The sequence below is a fragment of the Glandiceps talaboti genome, chromosome 20 (genome assembly GCF_964340395.1).
Source record: "Glandiceps talaboti chromosome 20, keGlaTala1.1, whole genome shotgun sequence".
Classification (NCBI taxonomy): Eukaryota; Metazoa; Hemichordata; class Enteropneusta; family Spengelidae; genus Glandiceps; species Glandiceps talaboti.
In genome coordinates this window covers 11783202-11804035 of record NC_135568.1, presented here as the reverse complement: position 1 = coordinate 11804035, position 20834 = coordinate 11783202, and the positions used below count along the sequence as shown (strand labels likewise).

At 36.3% G+C, this 20834-nt stretch overlaps 1 protein-coding gene across 1 annotated transcript in view; it reads right to left on the bottom strand.

Moving 5' to 3' along the window:
- The window catches only part of LOC144450678 (titin-like), a 450019-nt gene that overhangs the window by 326334 nt on the left and 102851 nt on the right, over window positions 1–20834 (bottom strand). Inside the window, exons 47-65 of the mRNA XM_078141331.1 lie at window positions 20552–20793; window positions 19878–20224; window positions 19228–19393; window positions 18665–18865; window positions 18097–18329; window positions 17547–17690; window positions 17103–17190; window positions 16596–16779; window positions 16090–16273; window positions 15528–15644; window positions 14754–15242; window positions 13270–13418; window positions 12537–12702; window positions 11973–12122; window positions 11277–11465; window positions 7444–7761; window positions 3447–4031; window positions 2626–3033; window positions 175–816 (exon numbers count right to left, since the gene is read on the bottom strand). Of these exons, the coding sequence (XP_077997457.1) occupies window positions 175–816; window positions 2626–3033; window positions 3447–4031; window positions 7444–7761; window positions 11277–11465; window positions 11973–12122; window positions 12537–12702; window positions 13270–13418; window positions 14754–15242; window positions 15528–15644; window positions 16090–16273; window positions 16596–16779; window positions 17103–17190; window positions 17547–17690; window positions 18097–18329; window positions 18665–18865; window positions 19228–19393; window positions 19878–20224; window positions 20552–20793 (5002 nt within the window). The remainder of the gene's footprint in view (window positions 1–174; window positions 817–2625; window positions 3034–3446; window positions 4032–7443; window positions 7762–11276; window positions 11466–11972; window positions 12123–12536; window positions 12703–13269; window positions 13419–14753; window positions 15243–15527; window positions 15645–16089; window positions 16274–16595; window positions 16780–17102; window positions 17191–17546; window positions 17691–18096; window positions 18330–18664; window positions 18866–19227; window positions 19394–19877; window positions 20225–20551; window positions 20794–20834) is intronic.

The following is a 20834-nucleotide window of genomic DNA, read 5'->3' as shown; positions in this document are numbered from 1 at the left end:
TTTTGTCACAAAACCAATCAGAATGAACCTCATCAGCGTGTCAGAATGAACCTTATCAGTGATTCATAATACACATCCAATGAAGACGAACCTTGTTACAGAACCAATCAGAATAAACCTCATCATTAACATTTGCCTACATTTGAAAGTGAATCATAACTGTTGCATGCTCACCTTGAACTGTAAGTTTTGCTGTGCATGTTGAACTTCCCAAAGGATTGGTAGCTTTACATGCGTACTCTCCAGTGTCGTCTGGGAATGCTTCACTGATAAGCAGGGACACATTTTCACCATCAATAATATATTGAAAGTCTGGAGAGTTTTGAATTTCAGAGTTATTCCTATACCATTTAATAGTAGGTGTAGGTTTCCCTGTAATTTTACAATCAAAGCGTGCAGAGCTTCCTTCTTGGACACGCGTCTCTGTAAATATTTCATTAAAGTAGGGTGCTTCTGCATCAGCAGGCAGCTTCAATTCAACAGTGATTGGCTGCCTCTCTTGCGTAACTTCCGCAAACGATCGCTGAACCCTGTGTGAAGGAGTCTCCACTTCCTCAACAACAGTTTCAGTGATAGTGCGAGTTGTTGTTGTCTTGGTGACCTTGCGAACTTCTTCGACTTCTTCAACGTCGGATGGCACAAGATCGATATAGACCTGTCTTTCAGATTCATCTTCACTACTGCTAATAAGTCTAGTTACATATGGTCTGACAGGTCTTGTTGTTCTTATTGGTGTAACTGGTCTACCCTGGTCTAAACCTATACGTATTCTCATTCTTCTCGACTCGCTGGTGTCACTCTCAGCAGCTGAGTCCACTGTAAAAATAATCAAATGTACAAGTTTTAATGGAAAAGACCAATCAAACGTATTTCTACCCATAGTACACTTGTATTGATTACTGCTATCAACTTAAAGGAAAAGTCCACTCAGACTTATTTCTACTTTTAGTACACTTGTATCAATTACTGTTATCAACTTAAAGGAAAAGTCCAGTCAGACTTATTTCTGTCTTTAGTACACTTTTATTGATTACTGCTATCAACTTAAAGGAAAAGTCCAGTCAGACTTATTTCTGTCTTTAGTACACTTGTATTGATTACTGCTATCAACTTGAAGGAAAAGTCCAGTCAGACTTATTTCTACCCTTATAGTACACTTGTATTGATTACTGCTATCAACTTAAAGGAAAAGTCCAGTCAGACTTATTTCTACCTTTAGTACACTTGTATTGATTACTGCTATCAACTTAAAGGAAAAGTCCAGTCAGACTTATTTCTACCTTTAGTACACTAGTATTGATTACTGCTAGCAACTTAAAGGAAAAGTCCAGTCAGACTTATTTCTGCCTTTAGTACACTTGTACTGATTACTACTATCAACTTAAAGGAAAAGTCCAGTCAGACTTATTTCTACCTTTAGTACACTAGTATTGATTACTGCTATCAACTTAAAGGAAAAGTCCAGTCAGACTTATTTCTACCTTTAGTACACTTGTATCGATTACTGCTATCAACTTATGATGTCAGTCAGACTTATTTCTGCCTTTAATACACTTGTATCAATTACTGCTATAAACTTGAGGGAAAGGCTATCAACTTAAAGGAAAAGTCCAGTCAGACTTATTTCTACCTTTAGTACACTAGTATTGATTACTGCTATCAATTTAAAGGAAAAGTCAAGTCATACTTATTTCTGCCTTTAGTACTCTAGTATTGATTACTGGTTTCAACTTAACACAAAAGTCCAGTCAGACTTATTTCTGCCATTAGTACTCCAGTATTGATTACTGCTATCAACTTAAAGGAAAAGTCCAGTCAGACTTATTTCTACATTTAGTATACTAGTATTGATTACTGCTATCAACTTAAAGGAAAAGTCCAGTCAGACTTATTTCTGTCTCTGTTACACTTGTATTGATTACTGCTATCAACTTATATATGATTTCAGGTGATAAAATAGCACCTCAGTAGCTTATTCAACTTAAAATCTTGCAAAGGAAACCCTAATGCAAGAATATGTACATGTGTTCTGCTATTTGGGGGATTACCTTTGACAGAGATAATAATAAATATGATGTCATTTCCTGTCAGGTTGCCCACAAACCCTTGCAGGAAATCCTGCCCCATCATTATTTAAGGTGTTACAATGAGAAACACAAAAATAATTATACACAATATTTTCATATGGCCTTCAGTGATTGGCTTAGATTGCATAATGTGATATAGGCTAGTGACCTCAATTTGCATACAGAGTGCACTATTCATTTTATATTTTCCCTAGGGCACTATCAAAGTAACATGTGAATTCTACCAGTGATTTGCTTTGACTCTGGAAAGAATATTTGTGAGAGAATGTGATGTGCTTTAAAAGACTTATAGACATCTTTGGCATTAGATGTCATATTAACCACCATGCTGTTGTGCACTGACTATTTCTCTCATTTTTCAGCCTTGGGAAATAGTTGCTACATAACATCCCTCTGGTTACTACATGTCTACTTAAGTACCCGCATAGCTAAGCAATAAGTGTATAATAGAGACACCCTAATCTGGAATATGATGTCATGTATATAGGGGAAATACACAACTAGATTTCTGCAGTGTAATCTCGCTAGTGTAACTCACCTCTGACTGTAAGACGAGCGATACATGATGACTCCCCAGCAGCATTTGATGCTTTCACCATATACTCAGCGTCATCTTCAAGTCGTACATTACGTATGATGAAACGACTTCTACCATCGTTTCTATACTCTATCGTTATACGTCCTCCAGCAACAACTTCTTGTCCACGTTTGAACCACCGAACTGTTGGTCTAGGAATACCGACAATACGGACCTCAAAGACAGCCGTACCGCCCTCACTTGACTCAACGTTTGTAAGGTAAGTTGTAAACATAGGTGGTTCAGGTGGAATCTTAGTTCTAATTGTATGAATAGAGGGATCTATTTGGATTTCCAAATCTGATGTGTACTCTTCAGATGCAATCATCAATGAGCTATGCATCCTTTGTTCTGTATCACTTGGTAGAACTGTAACCAAGAAACATGATGTTTAGATGACATTCAGTGAAACAAAAATACATCAGTGAGGGTTGGCAGTACAGTTTGGGAAGATAATAAAGTTCAGAACATATAAAATAATCATCGTTTCACAATTATGCCTAAAAACATCAATTACAGAGAAAATAACTTCATAATTACACTTTTCTGATACATATTCATGTGATATAAATATTCCATTTTTCATAGATGAAGAGATTTAATTATGGTAAAATACTTGAAAAGTTGTTTCCTAAATTTATGATAAAATACTTGAAAAAGTTGTTTCCTGAATGTAATTGATCACCACTTATCAATCTCAATTAAGATTAAGTAGCAAGTTAATTTGCTATAACATACTATGCCAGCAACAATTTAGAAGCAAAGAGAAATGAAAGACATACCTTCTACAATAAGTTTAGCTGTACATGAAGCTAGCCCAGCTGCATTCTCAGCCTTACAGGTGATCTTTCCTGCATCATCAAGGTATGTTTCTGGAATGACTAGTAAACTGGTGCCATCAGGTTTCGTTGTGATATGGAAATCAGCTGATGGTTTGATTTCAAAACTGTTTCTATACCATTTTATATCAGGTTTAGGAGTTCCTGTAACCTGGACTTCAAAACGAGCAGTTTCACCTTCAAACACTCTGCAGTGATTGATGTATTTTGAGAATGCCGGTGGATTCCTCTCTTCAGCTACCTGGATGACTTTGTCGCCATACATGGTCTTTGTGATCATGGAACTTGTCTGTTTTGTGGCACGTGATACAATGATGTCTCCACCCTCAACGTGTTCCCTTACAACTTCCATTGTCTTTGGTGGTTTGAATTCTTCGAAGTAAGGTTTGACAAGTATACCATCGTATGGTAGCATCTCATCGAGATCAATATCCACATCGGATGCCATTTCTTTATCTGCACTGTAGGCTTCACTTATTTCACCAAATGATTCACTGATGCTGGTTGTGACAGCCAAACTCACATCAACTGGGAATAGGCAAAAATCAGATCAGCCATTACTCTCATGAATAAGCTTGGATTGAACAGTGTAGTGTAGCTCAGTCTAGGCACTCCATTCATCCTTTGCCATGCCATTAATCTCATTGCATCAGGCAGTTCAGTCTTGATGGTTATATGCACACATCTTGGTTACCATTTTCTAACAAGCACATGCTGTTCAAGACATTGGTGATTTCTTTCCATACAGACCATTAGTGAAACTACAGGGTTGTTACCATCCAAATTAACATCAAATCAAGTAAACCATGCTTGTAGCATGCAGAACACGCCATCGCTTCCAGGAATGGCTCGTTAATAAAACAAACTTCACTTACCGGTTGTAAGTTTCATTACTCTTGGCAACCATCTACAGAGTTATATTGTTCTACCTTGATGCAATTAACGGTGCATGCTGGGTAAAAATCTAGTTGGTTAGCTACAAGTCTTTCAGGATCTCACTACTGTAAAAGTTTATTACTGAGAATTGCCATGGGGATATCATGACATTCCGGGAAGTATACCATGCACTTCCTGGAAATGTTACATGTCTTTACAAATGCACCACCTAGAATGGTTATGTCACATGACTTTCCAAACAGTAAAATGCATTTCCTGGAACGGTTATGTCACATGACCATTCGGGCAGCACAAATGCACCACCTGGAACAGTTATGTCACATGACTTTTCTGGTAGTACAAATGCACCACCTGGAACAGTTATGTAACATGACCTTTCTGGTAGTACAATTGCACCATCTGGAACAGTTATGTCACATGACCTTTCTGGTAGTACAATTGCACCACCTGGAACAGTTATGTCACATGACCTTTCTGGTAGTACAAATGCACCACCTGTAACAGTACTAGTTATGTCACATTCCATTCGACACTATGGCAAGGCAATTAAGGATATGTTAGATATCAAACTTGTGCTACATACTAGTAAGAGGAAATATCAGTATAAAACACAAATTATCTATACAATGAAAACATCAATAAATGTTGACCAATATTTCACTAGTAACAATTTGGAATCAAAACATACAACTTTAAAGTCATGACAAGGGCATCATATTTATCACAAACAGATGAAAGCTAGAATATATATTAACAACAACCACTATACACAAGGGTACGATATGAATACAAAACACATTTGATATGCACAATCTAAACACACTGACAGACAATACAGCAAAACTCTACTCTACAGGTGTGTCAGTTGAGGTCACATGATTGAAACACTTGATTCAGTGTTACCAATATCTTTTAATTGGTCTCTAAAATATTGTTAAACCATTCATTGGTAATCTACTTAAGTTTATAACATCCTGTGGTATTGCAATGTCTACTCGACATAGTTTATATTATAAGTTTATTAAATAAACAGAATGCTCTTCTGTGATCATATGGATTTAGACACTTGAGGTCTTCGAGTTACAATCAATTATGTTAAATTTTATGACAAATATAGGCACTGTTCAGGGGACGAACACATAGTTCCCTCCAAGAGGCATGACAAACAAAATCATAACATCACAATTCCACTGCGAAAGATAAGACTAAGAAGTGGACCTGCCAACTACAAATTTAACAGATTTGATTATAAATATTACAAACACGAAAAAGAACACATTATTTACACAGTTCATAAAATATCTCATTTTATCAGGCAGCTTATTACAATATCTCATATGCTACTGGATTTCATAAGCCTATCAAACTATCATTTGTGATATGTATACATAAATGAGGTGTATCATTTAGCTATTTTCTATTTTTGATCCACTTTTTTAGCATATTTACAGCACTGTCAAGATACATTGTTAGCCCTCATAATCTCGCTTGTCTTGACTATGTTAAAACGGTTAATGTGGCCACACCCCCAAAAACCAGTATGTTAAATTTACATAATCATATGTAAATTATCACATGTCCACTACATATCATGATGTTGGTTTGCCTTCACTTAGCAATGCATGCACATTTGCTTAATTTGCTCATAAATAATAATAATAGTCTAATGAGTTATTATGGTTGAAGGGACTGCAAGATGTCAGCAATCAGCAATGGGTGAAAATTTTCAAATCGTTATTATCAGTTTTTCAATTCAATTCAATCAATCAAAATTCTGTAGTGCCGATTTCCAGAGCGATGTTCTGTTCAGTAGCGCTGAATGGCTAAAGCACATCATAGGCTTTAGTGAACAAATAAGTTTTGGCAGTGTAATCAAGACAAACGAAGAAGACAAGAACTAGGAGGTATAACCAGCTACTGATGTAACTCGACAGTGCCGCAAACAGGCTACTTTCTCAACATAGTGCAATACATTCAATCAATGAATATAGGAATTCAGATAGAAGCTGAGAACATCATGGCTCACACATACAATCACACAATTTGTTGACATGGAATGGGAAATAATGACAACAGGAATCCAATGGTTCTGTGCCAAAGGCTTTATTAGTAATATTCATGTAATCATGTTTGTCTTATATCTAATCTTTAAAGGGCCAAGTCAGATTATTTTGAGCTGTGATAACTAAATTGGTAAAATTTACAATTACTATCAAACTAGAGTGACTATATAGTTTCAATTAGGTCACATTACACAAACAAATGAATTGCACGAATTACACAAACAAAATACAGGCACTGATAGCACATACCCATGAAATGTTATATTTTATCTCATTGTGAACACAAATAAAAGTTCTGTGTTTGAATCGTCCTTGCTTCATCAACAGTGTTGTTTTGTGTTCACAGTAAGATAAAATCTATCATTGCATATGCTTGCATGCTATCAATGTGCATTTTCTTAAATGTAATTTGGATTTTAAAAAATTTGTGCGAAACGTGAAAACCATTGTGTCACCTAATTGGAACTGGTTTGGTAGTATAATGCTTGAACCATATATAGAACAATCATCTACAACCTTCAGGTCTCCGAAATACACTTTATCCTAAAACATCTGACTTGCCCCCCTTTAAACTTAAGATATGTCCAGGAAACAATCACCTATACTAGATTACCTACACGTCCTCTTTAACTAAGATTCACTGTCTGTCCTTCAAAATGGAAACCTTCGACAGTAGCTGTTATTGTATACAGTAGCTTCTATTGTATACTTCTCTAGGCACTCTTTACCACACTTGCCACTCAATACACACATTCCTTCATACTGACAAAAAGCTATTTTGCCATGGGAATACATCCACTACAGACAAACTCATTCAAGTGTATCAAACACAATATAACAATCTTGGTAACAAGGTGACAAGATCCCAACATTTCCAATCTATCAGACCGAACAATGACATTTTACAACACACAAAGACATTCATGATGACAGTTAAGACAAAGATAAGATTCAGAGAGAAAAGACATTGAATACAATACCTTCAACATTGAGTTTAGCACTGCATGTTACTTCACCAGCTGCATTTGAAGCCTTGACTGTGAAGCTGCCTGCATCCTCTGGGAATGCTTCCTGTATTACTAATGAGCAGACTCCATGTGCTCCATGGATAATTCTGAAGTCAGGAGATGTATGAATTTCATGGCCTTCTCTATACCAAGTGATTTCAGGTGGGGGCCTCCCTAAGACTTTACAGTCAAAACGAGCTGTGCTCCCCTCCACCACATCACAATTTGTGATCTTCTTGTAGAACCTAGGGGGAACTGCTCTGTCAACTGCTTCAGACCCACTCTCTTCAACTGAAATAGGACATACAAAACAGAAATGACTGTAAGACTGGGTGTACTGGCATGTATGTTGTTTGGTGAATTGTTTGCACTATGACAAGCCATGCAAAAATAAAATAAAATCAGCATTCCATGATTTTTATTTTTTTTTGGTGGATTTCATCCTAGTTCAATTGAAGGTCAATTTGGTGCATGGAATTTGGGGAGTGCTTGAATACAACGAGCAAGTGACAGTAACGTCCCCTGTGGACTGTACGTGGTGGTAGTGATGTGTTTCATTTGGTTTTGGGTGATCAGATCATACCAGGATAGTAACACTACGTATTATTCTTCATTTTTTCCCCTTTACCTTACCTGCAAGGCTCCATTCAGTCATCCATTTATCCTTTTGTCTATTCAGATTCTTTGCTCAATTTCATTTCTTCATTGCATGTACATTAAATTTGAAATGTCATGTATAATTTTGAGTTTGATGAAACAAAATATTTCGTAAACTAAATCACTGGTATGGTCTGTGCATGAGTGGATGAGTGAGTAATATAAAGAAAACTATGGCTCAGCTTCAGTCTTTTGGTAATTTCATGAAAATCTCAATATTCTTTTTTCATATTTTCAATTTGGAAATGATTTATTTTTTCCCATTTCTTTTTTTCATTTTGCTTCTGCATTCTTTAAGCAACCTAAATGAATTTGACATCTTTTGAAGTTTGAACTTACAGATATAAGTCATTCCAGTATGTGTGAGTGAAAATGAAAGAGAACAAGTACAATGAAATTGGTAATTTTAGAAAGATGAATTTACAGCTCAGAAGATGATTCATCATATAAGAGAACAAATTAACAGAACCAATGAACTGAATTAAGTAATTTTCAAAAGTTTGAACGTAAAAATTTCAAAATATTTGATCATGTAGAAGAATACAAAAGAACCAGGTAAATATGATGTTGATAATTTATAACATTCATTCTCTAATCAACATCAGGTTTTTTGATCTTATAAAAGAATGAAACAAGAGAAGCAGTATACATAGAGCTTAAAGTGAGCCATAGCTGTTTGTGTTTGCAAAGATTATGAGGAAACAACAACAACATCATCAAATACGGTTTGCATGGCCAAAGACCATTATTTAATTATTCCATTTACTCATTCATTACAAAGGTAAGAGCTTGGTGTGTAGTCCATTTAAGTGTTTGTAGCTTCCACTGTTTCCGTGTGTTCTTCCGGCTTCGATTTCATTCAGCAACAAACTGAAAATCTTCCACTAGTATGAACAAGCCTTCATTGTTTTGGAAACAACATTTTACCATGTACACCAAACAATCATGGTAACATCAAGACATGCATCTTTACAAAGTCTGAAGTTACACTACTCCCCGAATTTTATCAAATTTTATCCCGAATTTTATCGTAATGCCTTGACTGTGGTAATTTCTCAGATGCATATCTGTTTACAGTATTGAAGATACCCATTCCCTGAAACAGTCTACAATTGTTACTTGCGAAGAAACAGTGAGAAGTACAAACACTTGAAATATACAACTTTTCCCTACAAAAATGAGGAAGGCAAACAAAAAAATAAAAGTGGGCATATTTCACTGTCACTGTCACTTTCATTGAGCTTCATGTTTTCAAGTTGTTAACTCGTAAGTTTTTTCCTATTGTTGGCAGTCTTTGCTGTTCAATTCTCAGTGAATAACCAGCAGAAAATACTAAAAATCTAGAATAAAAAATCTATTATACATTATCAACAAAAGCAATTTATTTGCAAAAGCTATTTCATAGATCTAAAACGTTCTTTTTTTTCATTTTTACAGCAATATTAACACTACAATAAGCAATAATGCTATTTTGATGTTTCACAGCTGATAGCACGTTCACTTTAGGGAGGTATGCGGCTACTTCCATTTTGCGGTTTGGTCAGTCGCAAACGCCATCACATGAGCAGCATGCCATCTAATGAAAGTATTTTCTGATGATCGAATTATTCACCTGACAGTCATCACAATATTGCTCCTGAATATTTTGTTTTAAAAGACTGAGTGCAATTAATATATCTCTACATGCTATGTATGAGGTAAGGAGATCTCATCACGACAGGAACTTTGTTATGGAAGACAGTCACATGTTGTAGTGACATGACTGACCGCAACTGGGAAATGGAAGAGGCTGCGACCACCCTAGAGGGAATGCACCATCAGCAGCAAAATATTTTGAAATAGCATTAATGATAACTGGACATAAATGGAAAGCAAAAGGCCCTTATCCCCTATACACCATAAGCCTACATAGCAATTCTTCAAGTATGGACATTTAAAAAGATAAATACTTAGTTTTCGAGAAAGTAAGACAAAGATTACAAATTTATCAGTTCTAAAATATAAAGGTACAATGAGAGTATAAAAGGGTGAAAAAAAATTACAAAGGTTTCATCTCTTCAAAGAAAGCATGCTGCCATTGAGTGTTGGTTTAGATGGGTTAAATGAAAAACCATTTGGTTAGGCAGAGCATTTGGCAAACACCAGAATAAGATCAAGAAATTGAGCAATTTTGTTATTACTTGGCAGTGCCTTTAAGCAAATGGCAGCACAATTTCTTTAGTATGGTTAAAATAATTGGACATAAAATGTCATTTCAGATCAGTTGGTAACTGTCCAGCAGTAACAAAATCAATTGCATTATGATTGGGTGATAGATATTTGGAGCAAAGCATTCCAAGGTGAGCACAAACGAACTGAATTGTGATTGGTTGATATTGGAAAGAACTGCTTTGTGATTGGCTGGTATTTGAAGGAAGGCATTTCCCAGGTGTTCACACACACACACACACACACGATGTCAGTAGGTTTGCAATTTGGCACCATTTGTATTAAAGCAACAACACTAACTACTACTGCCAAACACAGTGCAATGTGGTTGCAGTATCTACACCTCTCAACACACTCGTCCTGTCTTTGATCAACTGACCATTTATGGTGAAAAAATCAGAAAACAGGACTAGTGGGTTGAAATGGTTTATCTAAAGAAAAACATGAGGGTCTGTGGGGTTAGTCACAAACCTAAAGTTCTGAAGGGATATTTCTTTTTTTCACGTCACCCAGGCTGGAGAGGCGGTCGTGGCCACTACCTTATCTTCTCCGTTGTCTGGTTTCACACAGTTCTCATCTTTTATTGCTGTTTTTTAATTTTATCTTGTCTTTATAGCTTATTTTCTTTATTATCATTTTTTTTAATTTCCACACTTTGTTCACAGTAAAATCCACACTTAGACAAAGGTAAAAAAAAAAATGTTTCCTGACTCAAGGCTTACACTCCATTTACAGTGGTGTCAGGTGTCTTGGTAAAAATTCTAGTCCATGCCATGCAGTTTGTGATGAAATAATAAATTAAAATATCTGTGCATGTCAGTGATGATCTGATAGCACTAGTGGCCTTATTACAAACTGAACCCCTACAAGTAAAAACTGTAGAAGGTTCTTCTTTTTTTTTTTGCTTTATTAGCCATAGTATTCATCATCATCGAACATACCTTCCACTTTAAGCATGGCAGTTGAAGTTACTGAGCCTTTGTCATTTTTAGCTTCACATGTATAAGTGCCTTCATCTTCTGGGAAGGCTTCTGTGATATGCAACCGGGCGATGCCTTCTTTGTAAGACATCTGGAAATACTTGGAAGGCTTGATTACTGCCTTGTTCAAGTACCATGTGATCACTGGCTCTGTAACGGAAACATTTACATACAAGCATGTCAGATCATGTGATCATCACATGACACCTCCTAGAAAGGTCTACACACTAAAAAAGAAAAGTTTGAAAGTATCGAAAAAGCAAAAAACTAAACACAAAGATGAACCCATTAAGAACCCACAGGCTGATTATAAACGTTTGATCACACATAGTCCAGCATCCATTTGCTTATTCATGACCTTCGGGACGTACAGATGATTGATTCTATGTTTGGGTAAGCTTGTGTTTGTTCTTCAACCTCTTAATCAAAACATCCTGGTAATTATTCATATAAAGGAATGTCAAGATGAAATTGTTTCAAGTGCCAGGAATATTTGGTTGCAAAACTGTTCAAGAAATACACTATAGATAATAGAATAGAGCCAATAATCCTGAAATCTTCACACATTAGTAGCTTTACCTTCACAGTGAAATTGTTACTATGTAACTTTCTCTGATACAAAATTGCTACAAATGATATTAAAAACACCACTGTTACCTGGCCTAGCTATAATGTGGCATTCAAATTCTGCAGGGGCACCTTCCCTTGTGCTGTAATCCTTCAAGCTTACTCTGATGCCAGGTGCTTTCTCCTCATGGCGTTGAGACTCAGTCTCAGATTCAACCTCAGACAATCCAGGTGTACGAGCTGTCAAAATTCAAAATAAACTCATCTGTACATTTCATTCAAAATGTATCATCATTAAAAAGTTAGAGAAATATCCAGTAAGAATCCAAAACAATATTGTAGGAATACATCACAGTGACACTGTTTGGCATTACAACAGAATCGGGGAATTAGGACCAATCACCAATCTGATAAAGACTGATTAACCTGGTTAAGCCAATCAGCTATCTGATAACAACAGATTAACCAGATGGCAGATGGAGTTTTGATTGACCAGACTGTTAAGCCAATCAGCTATCTGATAAACAAGATTAAACAGGTGGAGGTTGGCAACCAGCCTCCACTTGGTAGAGATCTCGGAGGACTTCATATTCGCCTGCTTTCTTTCTCTTTTACTGAGGATAGTAAAACTTTTGGAGGGGCCTTTATACTTACGTTCAACCTTGAGATCAGCTTTAGCAGTCATTTTGCCTGCAGCATTGACAGCTTCACATACATATGTACCAGCATCGTCTGGTTCTGTTTGGATAATGAGTAGGGTGTACTCATCTCCATCATGTAACAACTTGAATCTCATTGTAGGGAAGATCTTAACACCACTCTGTAAATCACAAAAATTATACTCACGCATTAAAACTTGCATGTATCAATTATTCTAATGAAATAATACAAAATATTTTGAAGCAACACAATCTGTAACTGAGACCCTAGTCTAAAGTTCCAGCCACTGGTCCACCAATGTAACCACTCTCTACCCACTCATTTATGAGCTTATTACATATGCAGAAACAACGACTGGCTCTTTCAGGTTACTGAGACCCTAATTTTGTCTGAAGTCTCACTGCAAAATCCACATACACATTAGAACTTGGTTGGGTGCAATTCAGTGCCAATCTATCATAATAGAGCTTTTTGAATATGCACAGAGAGGTTTCTAACTGACTCCAGAGTTTTATAATCTTTAGGTTCCTCAGAAAATTATGAGAAGTCTATGTCAATTTTGTATCATATCTGAATACCTAGTATTAACTTTTCCAGTTATTAGACATGATGTATCATTTTTTAATAGCATATCCTAACTTGTGAAACTACACATACAAAGACAATTTCTCAGCACATCTCACCTGGACATTACAGTAGATCTAGATAAAAAGGTTGTTTTTCTTACCTTGTACCACGATACCTGTGGACTGGGAGATCCTGTGATGGTAACAGTAAATTTAGCAGGCTCACCAGCTTTGAGTGAGATACCCTTCAAGTTGGTTGTGAATGATGGTGCAATCTTCTCAAACGGCTCATCTGGTGATTTCGATCGTTCTATGTTCAAAATAAAATACAACTTTCAGTATATCATATAAATCATTTCATTTATAGTTAGGACGATGTTAGGACTCGCATAACAGGCTGGAAGGACATTTTAAATTTGCTCTAGAGAGCTTGTCACTTTAAGTTGTGCCAAGTTTCAACACTGATCTTACATGTATACAGTTGATGAAATAACAAAATCTGGTTATATTTACTGTATTTTTGTTGCCATGGTAATAATGGTAATCATCTATCTGTGTGACTTGTCTCTTTCCTTCCAACTGTCAAATACTGAATCCGATGATTAGACTTCATTCATAGTGTTAAAGATTAGAATCAAAATCAACTCAAATCTTCATACAGACACATCAGATGTTTAGTACACATCTATTAAACACACTACTAATGCCACTAATCTTCTGTATTAACTTTCTATAATGCAGTCACATGGCATGCTTTAGCCTCATATCTGCTTCAACTCATTACTGGTAGAACTTATTCATCATTTTCTTCTAACATATATCCATACAATGAATGCATAACAACAATATTAGTCCCATATGATTTGTTGTTGACAAAGTAATTTACAGATGCAAAGTATATGCATGCACTGTCAGCATGATTTGCACATGGCTCTCATGATTTCAGCACATGATGTTCACATGACCCTTGAGTGATATAGAAGTGGTTAGAAAGTGATACATAGCTATACATGAATACATGAATACAAAGCCATGTCTGCTGAAGAAAATGAACATTAAGCTTTAAGAATAATAGTAAGATATGCACTAAGACCATGCAAACTTTCACTTCAAATTCTGTTTCTTTTTGGGGTTATTTCACTTTCAAACTCTTTCTTTTTGGGTTATTGATGTGTGTTTTTCTCAATGTAACTCATGAAACTGTAAAATCACTACACACTTATAGCTTCCATCCAACACAGTACCCCTACTTAAAAGAGAAGTGGAGCACAGTTTGCTGAATTATTTACGTATGTATGACGACATAATGTGAGGAATTGTATAGAGATGTAAAGAGTATGTGAAACTGAGAAATTTACCAAAATGATAAAAGAAAGAAAGATGGCCAATTTGTTTGATGTGTTCAGATAACACTTGCCAAGTATAAAATGTATAAAATGAAATGTTGTGAGGAAAGCACCTGTAATTGTTTTGTACATTGTGAATATAGAAATGGTAAAAGAAAGAAAGATGGCAAGATTGCTTATGTGTTGAGACACTTGTATGAAATGCATAAAATTGAATGCTGTCAGGAAGGATCCTGTTTTGCTTTGGATGTTTTGTATTGGATGGAAGCTGTCTTTTAAGTTTGCATGCTAAGAGATACCTTGCACAGTGAGTCTTGCTGAGCATGTAGCAGTGCCACTATCGCTGACAATTTGGACAGTAAAGACACCAGCATCATCTGGTACTGCCTCAAGGATAACAAGTGAACAGTAGTTCTCCTCTGTAATGATTTGGAATTCCTTTGATGATTTGATTTCAGTACCCTCTCGATACCACGTCACCTCAGGCGATGGAACACCTTCAAATTTGATATCAAAGCGGGCTGTATGACCCTCTACAACAGCGTTATCACTCAGTTTCATGACAAAATAGGGTGGCTGTTGCTGGACGACATCTTTGCTTGGTTTAGGAGTTTCTTCCTTCGGAGGTTCTTGGATTGCAACTTTCTTGCGCTCACCTTTTTCTTTTAGTTTGATTTGAGTTTTTCTCTCATATTGGCCTCTTTCCATTCTATAAGTGCTTTCTGCTGATGTTATTTTGGCCTTTTCAAATTTAGTTCCTAACTCGTCGGAGACGTCAACCTTCTCACCTATAAGAGCAAAAACAAATATTAAAGTTTAACAAATTTTATTGTGTGCATTGAAACAACACTTTTACATCATTTTCATACCATACAAGTTTAGATTCTTTCTCACCTTGTTTACCTTTTACCTGTATCCTTTCCTATCGGCGTTAGATTCTCACTTCCAATTTCAAGTCACCCCTGACATCTGAGGAAGGAGCCTAATGAATCATTTATTGAACAGTTAATCTCAAAATTGCAACCAGGCCATTTTACTCATAATTCTAGATCAAAAGATATAACATTACTTACCCTTGTGTACTGGTCTAAGGTGAGCTGTTATTCCATGAGTTGGGAAGGAACGTCTCTCTCGGAACGCTTTCTTCAGTTCTACACTAACTGGTTCATGTTTGGAGGCGGTTTTTGCTCCTAGATGAAAGAAAGAGAAGGTTTTACAAATGGCACAAATTGATTGTCACTTGATCTCTCCGTAAATTAGGAAATCTGATAGAGTTCAAGACTTGGTGTCTTTGTAACTAAAACAATTCCATAAAGGGTTAAGCACTATAACACAATATTCAATAATCCATGGAGTAATCAGATCACAGACAGTTCTATTAAAAAGTTCTAGTTACAAAAACAAAATAGAAATTTACACCATAAATTCATCAGTCGAATGACCTCAAACCAAATTTTCAAAATCATGACGGACTCTGCGGTATCCCTTTTTTTCATATGTGTCTAATGAAATTAGCGAGACACTTTGTACAGCTACGAACCATTTCAAAATGTGAGCATAGAAATTAGCAGAACACACTTTGTATTGTAATAATATACCAAACTATCAGACAAACGTCATGTGATATATACGTACCAATCTTAGTATGTTTGAGTTGGACTCCATATCCTTCTCTCTTCTCAACTTCCAATCTTGTGGTGTGAGACACTTCACCAAACTTGTTCTTAGCTACAACTTTGATCTCTCCAGTGTCATAATGACGTGTTCTTGGGATTTCTAAGTAATGCAGACCATCAAAAGCTATCTTGAAACGGGAACCCTAAAGAAAGCACAGCAAGAGTTACCAATCCATGTTAGTCTTCTACTTCATTTGAACTTCCTTCTTTTCATGGTTGTGTGCACGTGTGTGTGTGTGTGTGTGTGTGTGTGTGTGTGTGTGTGTGTGTGTGTGTGTGTATGTGTGTGTATGTGTGTGTGTCTGTCTGTCTGTCTGTCTGTGTCTGTCTGTCTGTCTGTCTCTCTCTGTCTGTCTCTCTCTCTTTCTCTCTCTCTCTGCATGTGTTGTCTGCCTATCTGTGTGTGTATATGGCTGTGTGTGTGTAACAGTGTGTGTAGGTGGTATTATTTTCAGATATACCTACCTTGTGAAGCATGATATTATCTTTAAACCATGTAACTCTAGGTTGTGGGTATCCCGTAACTCTGACACCAAAGCGTGCTTGTTCTCCTTCCAGAGTGCGTACTGGTTCTGGTAGTTTCACAATCTCTGGAGCGCATGCTTCTTCTTCATCTGACATTACTGCTTCTGGAGGCTTGATGACACCCCTAGTTCAATGACAAATAACAAAGTACATCAGAAGATAACACAAAATATGATACCCAACGTCATTGAGAAATAAACTACATCTGAAAATAACACAAAATATGACACCCTAGTTCAGTGAGAAATAACAAAATACACCAAAAAAATAATACAAACATTGAAACTGAGAACATTTTCCTAAAACTCCATGATAAAATAACAACTAAAGTTATGAATCTAAAGTGATCTAACAGACTGGAGCAAGAAATGGAGAAATTTTTGATGTATATGTGAGATAAACAGTACTATATTAATGCTACCGTAAAGAAAAATATAAATGCCTTACTTCTTTATTGCTTCTTCAAATTCAATGGTTCTTTCAATACCTCTCATTTCTTCTGGCAGTTGACTTTCCATGATTAGAGACATTTTAGCTAGAAGAGGGTAAAGAGTTCAAAGGTTACAGTTCAAAGGTTACAATGCTGATTGGGGTACAATTTAGTTTTGTGAAGTTCAAAATAAAAAGAAGTTTTCCAAGATGTGTAAATCTGTCAACACTGGTTCAAGAATTGAACACTGCCAGTGTACAATTAATGACAGACATATGTGTAACTTCAATGAAAAACTTTTTCAATGGAAAAGAAATCATGTGTAAAAAGTTGAAAAAGTATGTGTGTCTGAGATAATAAACTAATTTTGCAAAGACTCAAATGCATAACATAGTGTTGAGACTTGATTGGCTGCTACACAGGTGTAAATGTATGTACCAATCATAACAAACGTTTCTTACCTTTACACCTGAGTTCAGCTGACATTTCAGCAGTGCCTGCTTGATTGGTTGCTACACATGTGTATGTACCAGAGTCCTCTGGATACACATATCCAATATCCAAGGCTACAAAACCAAACTCTGCTGTTGTCTTGAAGCGAGAACCTATAGAAATATAATAAAAGTTGGTCAGATGTCAATAAAATGTGAAACCACGAGTTTGAACTCTTTCTCTATTACAGCTCAAACAGGTGATTTTCAAGTATGTTTCCACTAAAAAAAATCTTATTATTTTTTGATGCTTCAACACCAAACTCTGATGTTGCCTTAAAGCAAGAACGTATAGAAACACAATTATAAAAGTTGATCATTCTCCTCACAAAATGTGAAAAAGTGTGGAACTTGAGGATCTATATTAAAACTGCATCCAAATAAACGTTGTGATCTCAGCAAGGTTTACAAGAAACACACCCCATCCCATCCACCCTACTATATTACAGGGTTCCCAAGCTTTTACAAAATCCCAGGCCCTCGATCCTGCAAACTACAAAGATGATGACAGCACACAAACCTTGAGGTATGGGTTGTCCGTTCTTGAACCATTCAACGTTCATGGTAGGATCCCCAAGTGGTAGAATACGGCCTTCAAAATGTGCATCCTCGCCTTCCTTCAGTGCAATCTTGGATATTCTTCTCTTGAACTCGGGTGGTTGCAACTTCTCTTTTTCATACATCTCATCATCAGAGTATGTATCTGGCTGAACATAGCTTGGTACAACACGTGTTGGCTCAAGTGGGGGAAGCCTATATACACAAAAATCAAATAATTTACATTTTCAGTTTGTCCAAATTTGCAATTTTTAGTTGTACATCAAGATACCCACATAAATTTGTTTGTAGGCAATAAATATTCTGAAATTTAATAAATATTCTGAAATTTACAGCGGAATATAGCAAGTTTGGATGGGTGAAACACCTCTCATCTGATAAATGACAGTTTGGCATAAAGGAACCACAATGCAATACCTGACACTGTTTGGCAGAAACATAAGTCGATACATGACACAGTGTACTAAGCAGAAAGGGTACCCATAAGGCAATACATGACACAGTTTGGCAGAATTTTGACTTTAACTTACTCAGATGGTTCTTTCCTCTTTGGAATGATGAAATGCCTCTCATCAATAGGTGGTGGGGGTAGCTTCTCAATGATGACATTCAATTTTCCCCGACATGATGCCCTTCCAGCTGTATTGAAGGCTGTACACGTATACCAGGCACCGTCATATCGTCCCGCTTTGTCAATAGCCAGACTATACTCTCCATTTGCACCTTCCATTCTGTAAATAAAAACAACCAAAGTCACTTCTGGATCAGTTATCTAACCTTAAAATTGACTATGAAGATGGCAAGGGATACTTGAAAAGAATTCCTATCTCTTTGGAATGGTGAAATGATCCTCATCCAAAATATGACACACTTTCACAGAAAGGGTACTACATGTCAGAAAGGGTACCATAGGTCAATAAATGACACACTTTGGCAGAAAGGGTACCACTAGTCAATACATGACATAGTTTAACAGAAAGAGCACTGCGTGTCAATATATAAGATAGTTTGGAAGAAAAGGTACCACATGTTATTATTCACGAACGTGTAACTGGAGGCAAAGGTAGTTTATCTTGGAGAGTTAAAGTCTTACCGGTATGGTGTTCTTCCTCTGGTGATGTAATGTCCATCTTTCTGCCAGCTAACTTGTGGTGGCGGTGTCCCACTCACTTTACATCTAAAGACTACAGGTTCGCCAAGCTTGACTTGGACGTTATCAATTTTCTCCACGAACTGGGGTGCTACTTTGTGTTGTTTAGCTGTGGATAGAAAATAATAAATAAATAAATAAATAATGTTGGTTTTTATACAGTGCTTTCCCACTCTGTGTTCAAAGTGCTTTACATTATTATTACACCTGGTAATATTTGTTTGCTAAACAACAAAAACACAAAATAAGTAGGGACTAAAATGACTTCTTAAGTACATAAACATGATGAACCAGTCTGGTAATTAGTAAAAATTAGTCTTTGAGAACTAGCTAAAGACTGCAAAATCACAAAGATTTTCTAGTGGTGAAAATATCTAGGTGTACAGTATCTAGTATAAGTACCTGTTTTGCTTTGTTTTCGTGGGTGTTTTCTTTTTCTTTTTTTCTTTTTTTTCTTTTTTTTTTTTTTTTGGGGGGGGGGTGTTTTGTTTTTTGGGGAGGAAGGATTTTTACAAAGACTGTATGATAAAATAACTGAAAGGCTGAAACGTGAAATGAATTAACAAGTACTTGAAGGATAACATTTAACTTACGATCAACATTTAAGCTGACAGTGAATTTAGCTTCCCCTGCTCTGTTCTTAGCAACACATGTATATGTCCCTGAATCAGATGGCATAGCATAGGTGATGAGTAGTGCATGTATGCCACCTTCATTCACGATGACTTTGTGTGTGACGTCACTCTGCACTCTTTCACCATCTAAGTACCATTCCAAGTCTGGTGGTGGGCGACCCGTCAAACGAAGGTTGAATCGTGCTATCTGTCCTTCTCTGACGTGGAGATCTCGGGGTACTTCACGGAAACAGGGACGAATGTGTTTCTCTTTTACTTCACTTCCTGGTGGACCTCTATCTGGTGTCCTATATGGTGTTGTATCACTAGAGGAAACAAACAAAACAAACAGACTGTAAATATGGAAGAACTTTTTGGTGAAACTTTACCAAGTCAATTCAGCTTCTTACATAACAGAAATAATATTGTGAAAATTGAGAAATTTTTTAGTGTAACTTTGCCTAGTCAATTCTGCTTCTCACAGTAACAGAAGTGATATTTTTGTCTTGTATTTTTAAAAGAAATTAATATATAATATTTCACTAACAACAAACTTACTCAAAATGTTACATGTTGTTGCTGTGTTGTAAAATAATCTTTTTTGGTGAGAGACTGTGTTTGTGAACTTGTGTGATAATACTAAAACTACTTACCGTTTGACCATTAAAGCCATTCTGCCTCTCATGTGTTCAGACTCTGTGCTAACACCTGCAGCATCCACCAGTAAACGACCACCAGTTCTGGCACGTCCAGCAATGTTAGCAGCAACAACCATGTATGTACCGCTGTCTTCTGGCAACGTCATATTGATACGTAGAGAACAAAATCCTTCTGTGTAACGTATATCATACCTCGTTGATTTATAGATCACCTGACCATCTTTGAACCATTGCACCTGAAAGAAGTCATTCAAACAATTTCAGTTGTTAGTTATTT